Consider the following 18,667-nt stretch of genomic DNA (forward strand, 5'->3'; position numbering starts at 1 on the left):
GCTGAACAGGGTCTAGAGTCTAGAGATTTTCTATGTCATTGTTAATTAGGTCCATGACTAGTCAGACATATGAGTCAGTAGTTTCCTGGGACAGTTGATGGTCCCTCCTTGTGCAGAGAGATGACTGCTGCTGTCCTCCACTCTACTGGGGAAAAACCTGTCTGGAGACTATGGTTAAACAGAGATCCAACTGGGTCTACTAGGTAATGTTTCAAGCTATTTAATAGGCACACTGGAATTCCATCAGGGCCCATTCTAGCTTTAGAGAGTGCAGTGATAACTTGTTCTTTTGTGATAACAGGCAAAGGAATGGTAGATTTATTTTATGGAGAGTGACCAGAGGTGATGAGGGGTGAAATTTCAGTTGAATTTATCATCCAGTAGGTTTGTTATTTACTCTGGCTGAGTATAGGTAGTGTCATCTACAGCCAGCTTAGCAAATAGTTGAGTGTTTCCCTTAAGATTTTGGATATAACTAAAACATGCTTTGTGGTCATCCTCTGCTTGGGAGACTATTTTAGCCTTGTATTTAGATTTTGAAGACTTGACTAGTTCCATGACTTGCCTGTTGAGACTAATGAGGGATTTTTTGTCTCTTTTGTGATCTATCCCTCTTACTTCTAGGCAGGAATTTCTTCCTTCTGTTGTATAGTCTTTTTATGCCAGGGGTCCACCAGGTTGGTTTATTTTTCCAGGTAGACCTAGTCCATGAATCTCTAAGCCTGCATGCTAGTGGTCATGTATGTTTCCCATTTTATGGAGGAATAGTTAAAATTGCCAATGTGTAGTTTCTTGGGCTGATTGATAAGTGATTCTAGTAACTTCAGGTATGTAGAGTGGTTTCCATGGTTCATGGTTTGGCAATAGCTATGATATGGTGGGGGATATTGCTTATGGTCAGCTGGACATGAAATAGCTCAAGTGAGTCACCCTGCTTGACCAATCTAGAGGTATCATTGCTTTTTATGTAAATGGAAACACACCCTCCTTTCATTTTTTTTCCTTTTCAGAGGGTGGTCTGCTATTTATTTATTTATTTATCTAACCTGGTAGGGGGAGGGATACCTGTGTGTCTCACAATGGAGTCTCCTACTACCAAGATGGTTGAATGTGCGGTGTTCCACCTTAGAGGCTTGCTTGTGGAGACACGTGATATGTATTTTTATGTGCAGTGGTTGGTGTTGACTTGGCTTTGTTTGTATGTGGTTTCTGAGGGCAACATATGGGAGGCCCCTGAGTTTTTTGGTAAGTTACTTGTGAGTACCTCCGCATATGTGGGTTTATGTGCTGAGAACTTATTTAGTGAGGGAATGATGTGCGTCTACTGACAACCTGTTTGGCATTTGATTTGTCAGTATGTGTGAGTCATGTCTCAATTTTCATAATGTGCCGACATCTCTCACATACTGCATTGTTTGTTTCAGGATTAAGTAGTTGTCAGTATACATGCGACAATTCCTGCATTACCATAGGATGCTCAATTCAACCAGGCTGGCCATAGAGATATCAAGAAAGTGCCTATCCATGTTTTCAGTTTTTTTACTATGGGTTTAACCACGGAGAAGAATGAAGAAATTTAACAGGACTGGCATAATAGCAGACAAATGAAGAATGGGTGCAATACTCAGTGTGAACTGAGCTATACAACAGGGTGCTTCTGCTCTGTGTGCAAGTCCAATACTCCTAGAGCAGCAGTGGGACTGAGGAAGGTTGCAGAGATAGTTATTCTAAGGGAAATTTTAACTTGATAGTGTTTGCATCTTTACTGGGCACTGCTAACCAGAGCTGCACAGAGAAAATCATAGCTCTAACACTGGGCTTATATAGAATTAGAAAAACAAGTTTTACAACAGGAAGGCCTACAGACTTACCAGGAAAACACACAATCAGCTTTCAGCCAGTAGCTCCCAACTCAGATAGGTTTGCTACAACACACTTCTGCCACAAGAGTCCAGTCAGAAAACACTCTCCATGTAGAAATGTTGATTTTAGAGCTCAAGTACAGGGAAACCACACAATCTAGATCTATTGTGCTGTAAAACTAGCAGACACAACGTAATTGAGTACCGCAGCAGCAGCAGTGGTAACAGCTAAGCTTTGAAAGTCTACTGAAGTGTGATAAATGTAACAATTAATACAGGATTTTTATTTACTGCAGTAACACTAATCAGCATAAGTGCAAAGTGATACTTATTGTCATTCTTTTAGCAGCGGATGGCTTTAGATGCAGCAGATTCACTCTAACTCTCAGGCAGAGCAGGCAAACCAGGAGCTCTGAGGAACTGAGCATAAATGTGCACAAACACTGGGCAGAAGAAGAAGAAATCAACTGTTACTGTGTCTTTAAAACTTGAAAAAGGATCTGACCAAGAGAATGTCAAGGGATAAAAGTAACAGAATCTGAGCTATAGCTGTCCCTTCTAGCACCCAGGGCCTCTCCACACTCTGTTGCCTCTAACTCTGAATTTAATAGCAAAAAAAACAAAAAAAAGGTCCTCTCCCAGGCTAGTGCTTTAGATATTCATTCTACTTTCTTAGCCAGGTCCATTTCTTCAACAATATGTGTCCTTAAGTAGTCAAGGAGCAAATTTTCCACTGTAGAAAACCACTTTTTACTTTCATAGCAGACAGCTTGCTTTCCTGACAGTAATAATATCTATCAGAATTAATTTCCACCTGTATAGCCAATACTACACTACCGACCACGTGACATCTGCTTATCACGCCCTCCTAACACCGTGTGCCTAGAGTGACTGCCCCCTTTTCCCCACCTCAGCTACACTTCTGTTTAGAATCTCTCCTTAGAGATTCTCAAAGTTAGCATTAAATTCTGAGTATGCCATTTTAAGCAAATGCAAACAAAGATCTAGTATGAAAAGTAAAGTCCATTAAGTTCCTCTTCTTCAGGACACAGGAAGCATTATGGGAAAGCTAAAGCCCATACAAAAAACTTAATCATGTCAGTTTGTCCACCCAATCGTAACAGAAAAAAAAACTGCAAAGCAAGGATATTGTACTATAGCATACATGCACAGAAGTTCTACTTTAATTTATATTCTGAGCTATAAAATAACCCAATCTCCCTTTTCTATTGTTCCTGAGAGCTGTGTAACTTCTTTTTCTTTAGATATTCCCTGGGCAAGTTATTCTCTGCTGAAAATGTAATATTTTTCCTGGGCAAGCTATCCTCTGCAGAAAATGTAATAAGCTGTAGAGACATGATGTTCTTGTCCTAATGTTTTGATATATGATTTAGCTACAGGCTCATTGTGAATAAAATATGAACTGCTATGCAGCTATTTGCTTTGAGGTTAAGTTCTGATAACCACAGAGCAAATTACGAAACTTCCAGCTGTTTAAAAGTTCAAAATGTTAATTTGTGAATGATAAAATTTTATAATTTATTCAGTAAGCCTTTTTAAAATACACATTTTAAGATTCTTCAGATCTCTTTATCACTGTCTGGACTCGAAACACTAAAACTGGCATCTGAAGTAAACTTAAAATTATAGCTGCTAAATAATTTTACACTTTTCATTAAATTGAAATACTGTTATATCGGACAAATAGCTTCTGTTACATGCATGTATGTGCATATACCCATTTCTTCTTGATATCAATACCAAAGAATGGACAAAAACTTACACGAGAACTCTCCATAAATATAATTAGCACATTATTGTTCCAAAGACATTTAAATAACCAAATTTCAACAACAACTGAATAGTTTTATTACCATCTCTCAGCCATATACATATTAATGTGACACGGCTCACCTCCCACTTCTGTTCTATGATAGCCATATATATAATTATTTATAAACCTGCTTTATACACCACCTCTTAACTACAATATTAACATTTTCTGCCCTACCCATTTCCCCTCCTCACCTCAAATTTGTTGAATCTGTAAAAACTAATCACATATCTATTTTGTATTTGCCATACCCACTAAAACACCTCTTCAAATGCTCAATGTCCAACAACTACTAATGCATAAATATATTTTATACAGTAATAGTTTCCTTTATTTCATATGAATGTACTCTAATTAGAAAATGAATATATAACTGCTAAATTTTATTAACTTAATGTCTGTTTGCGTATGTTACTGAATGACTGTTTGAAAACATTTGCAATACGCTGGAGCCAATAAGACAAACCTGGTAAACAAAAGTTTGTTTGTGTCTTTCGGCTTTTCTCGGTTAGGGGTCGCCACTAAACAAAAGTAAAATAGAAAAAAAAAACCTCTGCTCAACTCACAAAGCAAAAAAATATATATACATTTTAAACTGGATAGAAAGCAACAGTCTAAATTGTGATCTGACATTTTCACCATGGACTAAGGGATAGCAAAGGCATTAAAAACATGTTACTGGTACATGGATGGATCTTTCACATAATGGTGGCTTTAAAAACATGTTACTGGTACATGGATGGATCTTTCACATGATGGGTCCAGTGATTATACTTTTTTGTTTTTAGAAATTATGAAAATACTATATTCAACATCTAATTTGTCACTAAAATTACTTCTAGTATTCCAGTCAAATTATAATGCATGATTCATACAAAACAACATTTTTCCAGAAATAAGACAAACAGCAAAGGTGCAAATAAGTCTAATTGATTTTACTTAGGAAGTTGGGCGAGGAATCAGTGATCTCCCATTAAACATCTGACATTCCAAAGGGGTGAGTAATGTACTGGGGGATCCTGGTAAGAAGAAAGGCACCTATTCTGGTATGAAATCTGATTCAGACATCATTTAGTGGAACTGCCATTTCCTTTCACTGTTTAACCAAGGCTCTTGAAAAGCTGCAATTAATGGTTCAGAAAAATAAATAAATAAATAAAAGTAACAACTATTGCAGGTACAGGTAACGAGTGTGGAAACATTAAAAATATTTAAATTAATCAATTAATTAATTAATTCATTAATTATTAATATTATTTATATAGTAAATCATTCATTCATTTGATCTGAATAAAACATTTAAGGTGTTCACAGTCAAAGAGATTTTGTGTGTGTGTGTGTGTGTGTGTGTGTGTGTGTGTGTGTGTGTGTGTGTGTGTGTGTGTGTGTGTGTGTGTGTTTGTGTATACTCACGTGTGTGAGTGGGTGAGTTTATACATCTGTGTGTGTGACATCCTGTATATATATATTTGGGCTGTAAATTTGTTTTTAGAACATCAGTGAAACTATTAAAACTTTGCTTAAATAAATAAACTAAATAAATAATTAAATACATAATATTATGGATAATACTGAATATGTGTAAAACAACAAAATGTATACACAGAGGCTAAGTGACACAGTTTCATTTCATAATATAAAGCCACAAAAGGCACTCGGAAGGGCCCCTCCAAAAACAAGCAGCACAGTAACGGGAAGAAGGCTTTATTGCAAGAAACACAACACACAGCATATGAATGATGTAACAAAATCACCAGCATTTTCGTCAAAAGACTTGTGCTGTACTGTGCATTATATTTCTTACAATAAAGCCTTTTTCCCCCTTACTGTGCTGCTCATTTTTGGAGGGACCCTTCCGAGTGCCTTTTGCAGCTTTATTAGTTTAATTTGGCACTGGACTTCAATTTTTTTGTGGTTTCATTTCTTCATATAACTGAATTGTCATAACATGCCCAGCATTTTGCTACTGCCACTTAAATAATGTGCATTAATAAAAGTCAGGAAATTGCAGTCTACACTCATTATACGTGATAATAAGCCTGAAGTGCTTTGACTATGATCTATGGAAAGCTTGCATAGTGAATGCTATGAAATGGCTTTTCATACAACTGAAGGCTGTACTCTGCTCAGTGGTGAGTTTTTGGAGCTGTATATCAATGCAGTAGTCTGTGGGTGGGGCCTATGCTAATGAGCTTTTTTGCATCCATGTCAGTGCACTGGGCTGGAAGGAAATTTGCTCAGTAAGGTAATTCACAGAGGTGCACACTATGTGTACGTATGTATAACTGTGCAGTTGTTTTGGCTGACTCTCTCTCTCTCGCTCTCTCTGTGGTCTCTACAATTGGACTGAGAAGGCTGACTACAGCAGAGTTACAAACTACAATGACTTTCGTGTAATTAGCCTACCATTTTTGATAGTTTCTAATTGTAGGTAAAGTATGCAAACTATGTGTATGTGTGTTGTGGGGGGGGGGGGCTGTCATTGTGTTCTGATATGAATGCGTCTTTGAGTCTATGTATGTCTGATGGGAATATTGTGCACCTGTGTGTTGTCTAAGCATCAGCGCTACTTACTAGCACAGGATAGGATGATGCTCCTCTGAGCAGTTGTTTCAAGTGCTCACCTGTGTGAGTCATTGTCATGCAAATGTTATTATTAATATAGTTCAGTGACATGTAATTTGTTTGCATCTACAACTCAAATTAAATAGCAGAGACATAGGGTCATTTGAGCTTCTATGAAGTATGATTATAAATCCTTGCCTATATTTATTTTTGAACAGAGTTATTTTCCGTAGATGGTCTCTTATCTTCTGCCATCATTTAATAAATAAAAAAAGAATGCTTCAGTTACATATAATATGCAGCTATGACAATTTTTCATGGTAGACATATTATGCTGTCTTTCCCCACTATCCTTAAAATGAAGGAAAGTATTAAAACTATTGAATATTTCTTCATACGGCTTTTTTCCACTATTTGACAACAATGCTATACAAAACATTATCTTTATGCTTCTGAGAATTCCAACTTTCATTTTTGTGTTTCTGGTCATTCTAGAAGTTTTATTCTGAAAATATGTAGAACTAATGAATAGCATTTTATTCAGCAGTTACAAATAAGGCAGTTCAAGCAAACAAGAGCATGTTCAAACAGCACTGCTTGCGAATTACATGAACCACAGAAATGTTTACACAAAAATACTTACCTGTTCTACAGACTACTGGCTTCATCTTATTTGTGCTCTTAAATTTAATGCAGATCAGATTGCTTCATCCTGTCTGCCTTGCCATTTAGTGTTATGCAAGAGCATTGTAGCTTTTTTAGGGAATTAAATGTAGATGAAACATTGTATGGCATGAACTGTTCGCCATTTTGGATTAAGCATTCTACCATGTCATGATGCATGCAATTTCATAAAACGTTTGGTTGGGAACATGAAAGTGCAGTAACCAGAATGTGTGAAAATAGCTAAGTTCAGTGGATAGTTCAGAGTCCACAATTCATAAAACCTATTTCACTGAACTGGGCAAGTGTAAGGAAAAACAACACATCTACAGAAACATATCAAAAGGTGATGGAACCTCAAAGTAGGTTATACACAGTTAAGTGATTGTAGGGGATATCTGCTCCACAAAGCAGTGCTGGGGAAGTTCCCCACTCAGACACAGCCAGACAACACAGATCTGATGAATTCTCCTTCACCAGACTTTGTTTTCATCATCTTTAGAGGATGCATGGGAAAATCATCTGGCTGTATGCCTTGTCAAAATATAGGTAGGGAGGATAGAAGTATAGATTGAATACTGCAAATATTGTAGAACTAAGGAATGGAGACAAAAACAAAATATAAACATTGAAGATGCAGTAGCTGACAGAAAATAGGGAGGTTCTTAAACAAATTAAATATTTAGCTATAGGTTTTAAAAATACTAGGCAGTGTTCCTAGAAATAGATTGCAGCTGAGTATGCACTCTGCTCAGTTTGCCAGAGCGGGACTGCTCTGCTATGACATGCTTTGGTGACATGCATATTTATCATGGCTCTGAATCCATTGTAGCCCTACTGTGAATCTCTCTGAATCCCTTACATTGCAGTTTCAGCAATAAGAGGTATATGATCTAGCTGCATAGCACTGCGCTGTGCAGATTAAATCTGCTCAGTTAGAGGAAACTGCTTTTACTATTGAAATGAATGGATACAACATGGCTAATGGCTACATGCTCCTTTCATGGAAGTTGCATAGTACAGGCATCTCTGGATCACTGTACTATGCAACTTCCATGACAGGTAGAGGTCTCATGTATGAATCAGTGTACTGTGCCCCTTCACTATTGCCAGGATGTCCATGGTATGCAGAGGCTGAACTTACATAGGCCACACCCTCAACGTTGTTATTCCTGTGTGCTTCAGTGTGCAGCTGAGTAGTAAAGTTAGTACTCACTGCTCAGGTGCCCTATTGTGGCTTTAAGAATTACATCTCATTTGTATACTATACAAAATGGCCTTGTGTAATATGCAAACAATTATAAATATGAACATTGAAATTAAACAGAAGGCAGTAAGAAGGTTGTCCAGTAGAGATGCCTTGCTAGCAGACAACAACTGAGGGTAGACATGTTGCTTATAAATGAACATTACAGATCGCTGTGTATTGGGTGTAATTAAGAGTTGGTATGTAAAAGTACTGTTCCTGCTTTTGAATAGTGTGAGTTAATGTGCACAGCAAGAGTACAGGCAGGACCCTGAGAGAAAGATGGAAAGTCAGGTTATTAACATTGTTGTAATACAAACTGCAATACGTTGTGATGCTGGAGAACAATCAAGACTCTAAGAATGGAATCATAATAATAATAATAGAAGTTAAGAAAAAGCTGTATTATTAGTGTCTCAAAAACATAAATAATTCACAATGAAGAGAAATGACAGTTCCTTACACTAAAATATGTCCTGGTATAGTTTATTGATCACCTAAAGCCATGATGGTGATAAAACTCTACTTGCATGATTGAGAATGTGTAACCATTATAAAAAGGATGAATAACACTTACCAGAAAGAATGAAGAAGATTCCAGATACAAAAGCGAGGATAGTTCTGTGTGGTCGAACATGGCCGATATTATTCATTACAAATCCAATGAACATGAAAAAGAGACTGACAAGAGGGAAAGGAGTGGCTGAACGAATCATTTCTGCAGAGAAATAAAACATCGGTAAACAAACGTGCAAATGATTATGCTTGCCCTGCTACTCATGTCAAGCTAATTATAAGTAGTCTAGGTAAATACTAAGGCTCTGCATGGAAAGTAAACTAAGTACCGTAAAGTCTAATACATTTATTTATTTTGTGAGTTCACATTTGTAACAGAGCTTTACTAAAATGTACAATGTCTTGCCATTCCCATTTCTGAATTTTTTTTGATCAATCCATTTCTTAAAGAGAAAAACAGTTGTTTGCAGCACTGACCTCACAGTTCTTCTATTTATTTTGCCTTATCTTTCTTCCTTACTTCATTGCCATAGTTTCTATATAAAGAATCAAAGTCCCTTTCATCATATTGTCATCATACAACAGCAACCTAGAAAGAAGGTGCTGATGGTGTACTTGCAGGCATTTGCTAAGTGGATGCCTGACATGTAAGTTAAATTGCACATTTTAGTACAGATAACCTGCTCACCTCTCTGTGTCCACAACAGCAGAGTAGTGTGCTGCCACATGGACAAATGAAACTTTCATAGGATTCATCTCACAGTTAAGTTGTCTTTCATAGAATCAGAACAAGATTAATTCACCATATCACCATTTCGTCACAGAACTGGCATTTGAATGGCTGTTACAGCAACTGTCTTTTTATGTGAAACTTATTTAAATTCTGGTCAAATTTTACATTAGAAATATTGATTAACTTCTACTATCATTTGTACGATGTCTATATTCGTGAACCATCTTTTTATGAATATAAATAATTTGCATTCTATTGCAGTTTTGTTTTGATGTACTGATGTGCTGAATGTATGTAAGGCCGTTCATTGGAGAAATTCATTAATAGTTACTCCTGATTGGTTTACATCATCCAGAATTTGTAATGACTTTTTAGTAGGGCGATTATGTATTTTAGTTTAATATTTCTTTGATTCATATTAAACTTTATTCATTTATTTTAGAGCTTTTATGTACAGGAAATGAAAATGTAGGTTTTAACTGAGATGAATGATTTATGTAGATCATTCAGAACATATAGAAAGACTGTTTTATTCTTACTGGTGAACAGTGATTGTTTTAAGACATGAATGGTTGAATTTTTGTTTTATTAGCATAGGGTCTATATCATATGAATGAAGTTTTATAACTTCGAATACTATATGATCGACACCATATGGTCAAATTATAAAACTTTGAATAGTTAAAAAAAAAAAAAACAGAAAAAACAAAAAAAGTAACCTAACGGGTTAAAGCAGAGAGGCAAGCCCCCCCACACCCCCACCCTTTAAATATACCAACTCTGAGATCGCAGTATAGTGCAGTAAAGGGAAGTCTTCCCTTTACCGCATTATAGTGTGGTCTTGGAGTTGTTATATTTAAAGAGCAGGGGGTGTGGGGGGTACAGGGTGGCTTACCCACCTGCCTATAACCCTTAGTTTAGGGTTTATTCTTTTCTTTTTTTTTTTTTTGTTCACTATTTGAAGTTTTATAACTTCAACCATATGGTGTCGATCATATGGTATTCGAAGTTATAAAACTTTGTACATATAATATAGACCCTTAGCATATATTACCTCATTGGTTGAATATTTTTGGCACTATACTGGCAGAATTCTCATTGGTTGTTTTGTCACTTAAAAATGTATTTGTTTGTAATGAACTTTGATCTGATGAAGGGTTTACCAACCCGAAAGTGCTCATCCTTTTATCAATAAAGTCCCTGCTAAGCTGTGACAATTGCTGTATTCTATTTTGGATTCATACTGTTACATATTTTTGGATACCTCACCTATATATATATATATGTGTGTGTGTGTGTGTGTGTGTGTGTGTGTGTGTGTGTGTGTGTGTGTGTGTGTGTGTGTGTATCTTTCAAATATACAATAATAGGTAATTTTTGCTTATTTATAGCTTAAAACATCCTAGCCCTACTTCCATCAACATTGCTGAAAATTTTTTTTTTCTGTGAGAAATGCTGGATTTATAACAAGCATGCTGATTGGTTTGCCATCTCAGCATGAATGCTTTTTAATTTTAATGTGTTTTTATTGTATAATTAAGAAGATACCTTATTCAAATATATATATATATAAGGTGTTTAGAAACAACTACCATTGGGAAAGCTTGGGATTATCAATGATTAGAAGACAATCAGTGGAAAACCTTTGTAAGAGATTATATTGGAATGAAAGATGCACTAAACTGATTGTCTGAGAGATTAACTAATGCCTGGAATATGGTAACAAATTATATTAAAGCAAGTACTAGTTTAGAAATTTTTAAAAACAACTTTGGCATGTTATGAAGAAGAGTGTTAAGTATACTGGCAGGTTAAAACGGCATTATTACTCATGAGTGAAATAACATTTACTGAGTTTTATTCTTAATGCACTTGCTGAGGTAAGAATGTACTGTGTAAACAAATATATAAAGTAAAATATGGGTGGTGTATAAAAACAGATTTTATACACAGACCCAGAGCCCAAGGCTTGGATACTTGTATAATAGTCAGAGTGAAGGGTGTGTTCTCTCATAAAGGAGTCGGGATTTTGTATAATGTCATGGCATATATTAGAGCAGTGTACCTTCCACCAGTCTGCCACATTTCAAACATTAACTAATCGTACTTCTTTACTCTTCGCACTGCAAGCTGCTCATTTTACCACTTCATAAACTTTGAAATTGCTAGCAAACAACAGCTGATATCATCTTTAATAAATAACAAGTCCGCTGGGGTGAAGAAAAGATGGCTGACTGTTGGAACCCTTCCTTCAATACACACTGACTGCACTTCTTTGCATACATTGTTATTTATTTATTTATTTACTTATTTGTTTTTATTTTGCTGCATATGTTGTTAAAATATGTCAGGCAAGCATATAAGACTGATCAGGTAAATATAAGAGGTGTCACTCATTGGATGTACATGGCATTTTGGGATATATAAAAAATTCCACTAAGCACTCCACTTTTTGTACTATATGGTGCTTCACAAGCTAGTTTAAACAATAATACTAAAGTGTCTGTTGTACATGCTATAATTAATAGCAACAGATATTTTTTCATGTCTAGTTGATTACAAAAATGCATCTAACTGAGGTTGCTAGACAGGAAATGTCCCTTTCCATTTCCCTGGGGTGATCAAGGTAGTAAAGAGGATTCAGGATCAAAGTCCCCAGCATGGAGTGTGGGTGGCCACCCAAACTTCAAGAATGAACCTTTTAAATTCTGTTCCAAACTCTTTTTGCAAAGGTATTATTTGCCAACAAATTACAATACTGCTATAATTTTGTGGTTCACTGTATAACTTATAGTAAGACAAGTTACCTGGATTTATGACAGTAAGTTAGTAAGTCTTAGCTGGTGCATTGCATAAGTGTCGTAATAGTTTCATGATAGAACTATATTCTCATGTAAAAATTTTATGGAATTTCAATGTAAATTTCACTTGATTTGGAAAGCTGTTATTACAGTCCTTTGGTCTGGTTTCATGGTCTGGATTCTTTCTTTTAGCACAAATTGCCACATTTAGCCACTTGGGACTCCTTTTGAAGAAGGGGAGACAAACATACAAAATTCTTGTACATATTATTTTAGATAACACAGAATGGAAAATACTACCAGCATAAATAATATAAATAACCTAGGTGAAGCTCTTCGTGAATTCATGAACAGCCATTGTTATTTTATTCAAAAAATTCCTGACATTAAAATGATAATTTTTTTTTTCTTTGAATGGTTATAAAGAAAAATGACTGCACAGAAAAGTAAAACATTAGGGAAATCCAGGGATGTTATGATACTAAGATAGCTAACCATCACTGTCACTGACAAATGTACGCATAACAGTAGCTGTCGTTTGAGAATGTTTGATTAATGTGCTATTTGCTGCACATAACTGACTGCTCACTTGGGAAAAGGAACAGGTTACTAATAAAATAACTTGGTAGTGTCCGAAGAATTTATCAGCGAAGCATATCTGTAATGCTCTGTAGATAAGAAATTGAGAGGCAAGACCAGTGTGTTGCTTATTTGTCAGACGCAGCCATGGGAAAGGAATATTGCAGAGCCAGTATTTGGCAGAGTGACAGCAAGGTTTTCATTTACATGAAAAGACAGGCACAGCTGAATGATTGATTAAGGAGTTGTGTGTACTGAGTAAAAAGGCTGCCTGGAAGGGGGTGCTGAGAAATTTTAGTATAAGAATGAAGCTCAGTTCTGCACTATGATATTTACAAATGCATCTTCAAAGAGCTTATCCGTTCAGAGCATTTACTTTACAAGGCAAGTACATCTAATGATAGCACCCATAGCAACTATCTTTGCAGGCATGCTCACTGTTCTAATCATATTATAGATGATACATCATACAGAATACTAATCATATTATAGATGATACATCATATAGAATATTCTACTTTTACACCTAAGATTACTGGTTTTCTTTCTTTCTTTTTCTATCTTTCTTTCTTTTTTTTGCAGCTGAAAGTATTATACCCAGTGACAGCTTCATGAATTTTACTGAAACTGTTAAACTACATTGTGTGCCTTGTGAACTCTTTAGCTTACCAACTGCAACTCCTAAGTATGTGCAGTCTATAAATTCTGCCTGTGCCTTCCTACATTTGGTTCTAATGGCAGCAGCCTCACTCTTTTGTGATTGGGTTATTGTCTATTGTATCCAAATTGATGGCATTACCTACTTACTGTGTACCTTGTTATATTTTAACTCTTTAACCACTGTATCACATTGTAGTGACAATCACTGTAGTTGTTTATTGCCAGCATTCACAGACCATTGCATGTCTTACTACAGTTATGCCTGCTAACTACTGTTTTACCCTAAAAAGTCAGTGCTTTCCAGTTAACATTGCATATATATAAACTATTGACAGCATATCTTAGTCATACTACTGGAAAACATAACTTGCTTCCTAAAAATCAACACATATTTTTTAAAGATGCTAACTGTTGCTTTTTCACATCTGAAATTATTTTGCTCAAATATCTGCACAGTTGTATCTTCCTACATCCCTCAAAGCTGTCAGTTTTCCATTTTTTTTCATGAAGTTCAGATCGCTATACCAGTATTGAAATGAGGTGAGTGCTTAGGGTATAGCGAACCTTCCATTCAGATTACTTTATAATCCTTGAGTCTTTTGTTACATCCTGATCCCTACCTGTACCCCCGTCTTCCTTGCAATGATGTCCATGTTATTCACCTTTTTTTAGATTGCTTAGAGTTATTTTGCACAGTAAATACTTCATCCCTCATGCTGCTTTAAGTAATTTACTTTTCTTGAAATATTTCAGTGTGCATTTTATGTCTGATTTCCAAACATGATGCCTTTAACTTTTGTACATAATCTTAAAAAGTTAATTATTATTCCCAGATCACTTTGATGGATCAAAATCTGCTGATTGACAGAGATCTTGACAGTTAATCAGGCAATAGAATATAGTCCTAAAAAAGGGAAATTTGGGAAAGGTGAAGCGAAGCACGCAACCCATTCACAGAGCTCTTCTGGGAACAAATGGCATGTAATTATAAGACCAGTAGACAAAATAGCACCCCCCAACATCATTGGGGTATCTTAGTATGTGCTATAAATGCTAAATGAATGGAAGTGTGAGTGTGTAGAAGGATGACAGAGCTCAGTACATTGTACATGTAGGAGATGAGAGCAAAACTTCATGGACAGCAGTGTAACATTACTGCTAGTAACTGCATATATCACATGTGCATATTATGTACAATAATTGTAAGGGACTTTTTAGTGGGGACATATGAAACCTTTGTTGATTTAAAAGCTACATCCAGCTTACAAACATCAGCAAACTTTGTCAACCAGAGATCATTGTTGTTAGTGTTTAGAGCAGTGAAATAAATGCCAAAATGGAGGGTGGGGGGCCCAGTAGGGAGCCCTAAAGATTACCACTGGTTCCCATTTCCCTAAATGAAGAGACATCACCAAACCAGACAACATGTGTTCTGTCCTCAAGATAGTTTGCAACACATCTTACCTCACTTATTGATTGATTGATTGATTGATTGATTGATTGATTGATTGATTGATTGATTTGTATTTATTTTCCAGAGCAGAGCACTGGACACCATATGACCAATTACAGGCTCAGCCCAGGTTAAATGAAACAATAACAGATAGTATTTACTTACACAGAGATTGACATCTGTCATATACTCAAGTAAACATTGGATAGTCACTTACTGTATATTGTACATATTTACAAAAAGATAATAGAATAATTGACTGGATGGAGGAGAAATAGGGTCAGGTAGCAACGTTTCAAAGTAGAGAATAAGGAGAGGAGCAAAGATTCAGCATTAGATTATGTCGAGTAGGTTATTGTAAAGAATCAGAAGTTAGAAAACACTCAGTTGTAAGTGAGGATTACAATTAATGGAGGTAAGTAGTTAGGCTAATATCTGCACAAACTGGTAAGCAGGGAGTTCAGAATGAGCGAATATGACAAATGTGAGAGTGGGAAGGTGGAAATAGTGGAGTCCTGCTATTACAGTAGGTGTTGAGTTATGTTGGATGTCCATGTGTCAGTCCATTCAGACTGTTTTAGAAGGAAGTGTTTAAACTGAAGCCTGAAGGATGAGTAGTCTGTGTGTTTAACTTACGTTATTAAGGCCATTGGCTTACTAACAATCGCATTGTGTGGTTTGATTTCAAACACATTTGCCAGATGCAGGCAGGGAGCATGAACAGTGTAACAAGTGTCCCCCACCTGCATGATATTTTCAAAGAAGCTCACAAGATCAGGCAGACATGACTTATCTTAACAAATCCAAATTGGTGCGGGTCAAGCCTGATCAGATTTTTAACTTTTTGGTTTATGAGGTTTGTCATGATGTATTCCATGGATTTACAGACAACACTAGTAAGGCTAATAGATCTGCAGTTAGCTCTGTCAGTGGTGGGTTATCCCTTATGGAGGGATATCATCACGGCAGTGTGCCATGACTCAGGAACATGTCTTGTGGTAAGACTTAGGTTGAGCAATTTAAGGATGGGATCAACAAGAGTTTGTCAATACTCTCAGTGATGTTCTTTTTAATTTATTCAAAACCAGCTGTTAACCATATTATTCAGGCTGATGAACTGCCAGACTACTTTAAATTAGTATTAATGCTACCAACAAAGTGTTAAATATTTCTGCTATGGATTATGGCATTTAAACACCTAATGTGAGAGTTATATATCCTTATCTGTGTGACAATAAAAAGTCAAATCAGCTACTTCTACATAAACTTTTAATGGTCATACTTCAGCTCATATAAACAATTGATGGCTTCTAGATGGAGATCATAAATTCTGACCAAATACTTAACATCTTCACTCAACAATGACAGACAAACCTAGTTACACAATTCCTATTACACAGTTTGCATTCTTTTTTCTTTCTGCTACTACATATATCAGCCTGGCATCCTAAATGAGTTTGCCCAAATAAGCTTTAGCAAATTCCATGTCAAGAATCAAATCAAGGTACAGAGGGATAACTTTGCCTCTCTTCAAAGATCAGTAGACAGCTACTTAAGCCTAATACCACTCCTAGACATCTACCTAAAGTGTACTGCAGCTACAGGCCTGTCAGGGCCTCACTCTAAAATGTTTAAATCTTTATCACGAACAATAACCCTGCAACTGCTAGATGTAGTTGCATTGCCTGCATTTACTTCTTTAATTTCCTATGTCTGAGGTACTCTTTCATAGACTGCTAGGCTACCAACCCCTTAATATTTTCTCCAGAAGGCAAACATTTAATACTTTTTTGTCATAACCTTTGGGTTGATAAACATATGGTCAACCTTGTAACAATAAAACTATCATTTAGGGCAGGGCTTACTACCATTCAATATGACCTTCTTTTGCCTCCACATTCCACAAAAATCTCAGAGGTACCAAATTTATTAATGCTCTTATTTGCACCTTTGGCCTGTAGGCCTCACCCTTAACTTTATCCTGGTTGAATGGATGAAGCCCATGATCCTTTGCATGTTTTGCTTGTTCAAAGAGATCAGACTGCCTAAGCACTACTTTATATAACCTTTACTAGCTGTGAGGACCTTTCTGCCCTGTCTGAGCTACTTGACCCTAATTCCTCACCTTGGGTCATAACTTGCTATCTAGTCCTTAGCCTGGCCTCCTACCTGCACCCACCACAAGAATGCCAGTAGGACGTACCTCTCAGCTGTCCCTGAGTTTGCTTAAATTGTAGGTTTCTCCCTCTTAATCCCTCTTACAGTTCGTGATTGTTGGGGAAAAGATGGTGAACTGCAATTAGAGATATAGTCTTCTATTAATTCAGAAAATGTATATTTATTCACATTCTGTTATTCTGTCAATGTCTCAGGTTAATAGTGCTAATATTTTAAAAACGTCCCTGATGGCCCTTGATTGGTTGAAAAATATGCAGCAGGGTCTGGAGGAAAAGGCAGGAAAGAAGGAATCTCAGAGTAATGCATTCTGTTGCCAGACTTCTTTTCATAGGTAGCAGTTGCATGAAGACAACAAAGTAATATAAATATCTAAACAGATTGGTTTATATTTTTGTTTTAGAAATAATGCATTATGAAAACAGACAAAATTATCAGCAGCATAAATGCCTCAAATCTCAGCATTCCCTTTTCTTTGTATTAAATGAGGCATATTTTCATATTTTAGTTTTAGTTTAATTGGTAACATATTACAAAAGCTGAATGGAATAACTGATTATATTACAAATACTAGTGGTATTGGTGTAGCAAAAATAAATGACTAAAAAATAATTCTTGGGGGTCCCTGCATGAACATCATCTGGGTATTAGGGACCCTCCTTATACTCTTAACTCACCCCAGCTATACAGACTGACTTTTCTTACAGAGTAAGGCCATTACCTACCCAAAGGAAGGCAGACAGTTTTGCCATCTTGTTTGAGTGTATGGCTAGATCAGGACATTCAAGTATAGTGTCAGTCTAGCGGCTGACTTTTTGATGTGTAGAATACAGTTATGCAGTAACATCAGTACAATTGCACTGTGTTCCTTTGTGTGCAGTTTAAAGTGACTGCCTGTGGACACCATGTCTCGATTACAGAACCTGATACTTTCAAGTCCTACAACTGTAAAAAAATGAAGTTCGATTTCAGCAGTTAAACAGCAAAATTTAAAATGCACTCTTGCACTTTTAAAACATCATTGCAGAAGCTACTTGTCTGGTACCTATATATATATCAAATATGAACTTTAGAACTTAAAAACAAAAACACACTACCACTGTGATAAACAAAGGGTCTCAGAGCCAAATAATTTACGCGTTTCGTCCACTTTTAATTTCTATGAACTTCTTCAGAAAATGAATACTCATGTTACAGAAGATTTAAATAGTCCCAATACATCCCACATGATCCAAAAAATCCAATCAGATATACCTGACTTTAAATACATACTTAAAGACATATATACTCATGTCAATAATTAATAACAACTGATTAGTATAACAATTCAAAATGTCAAAAACCTTATATACTTCATTTTGTAAAATTATTTAAAACATTCTTTAAAAATAAATTCTTAAAAATGAAAATGAATTAATATCAATTATCGAAATATGTGTGTACGTGTCTCTTAATATGGTCTTTGTGCCTGTAAAAAGCACTTAATGTTAATCGCTTCATTCAACCCAGGATCTTTGTCTGCGTTTAACAAAATCTGCCATATAGCTTCCTTACATTCCAATTTTATTTTATAATTACCA

At 36.0% G+C, this 18,667-nt stretch overlaps 1 protein-coding gene across 4 annotated transcripts in view; it reads right to left on the reverse strand.

Annotated features, from left to right (window-relative positions):
- CACNG5 (calcium voltage-gated channel auxiliary subunit gamma 5) overlaps nt 1–18,667 on the reverse strand; it is a 576,119-nt gene that overhangs the window by 88,814 nt on the left and 468,638 nt on the right. For all 4 annotated transcript variants that reach the window (XM_044085101.1, XM_044085098.1, XM_044085099.1 and 1 more), the window contains exon 5: nt 8,748–8,888. In XM_044085101.1, the coding sequence (XP_043941036.1) occupies nt 8,748–8,888 (141 nt within the window). The remainder of the gene's footprint in view (nt 1–8,747; nt 8,889–18,667) is intronic.

Source organism: Protopterus annectens, chromosome 10.part0 (genome assembly GCF_019279795.1).
Source record: "Protopterus annectens isolate FY-2018-M chromosome 10.part0, PAN1.0, whole genome shotgun sequence".
NCBI lineage: Eukaryota > Metazoa > Chordata > Ceratodontiformes > Protopteridae > Protopterus > Protopterus annectens.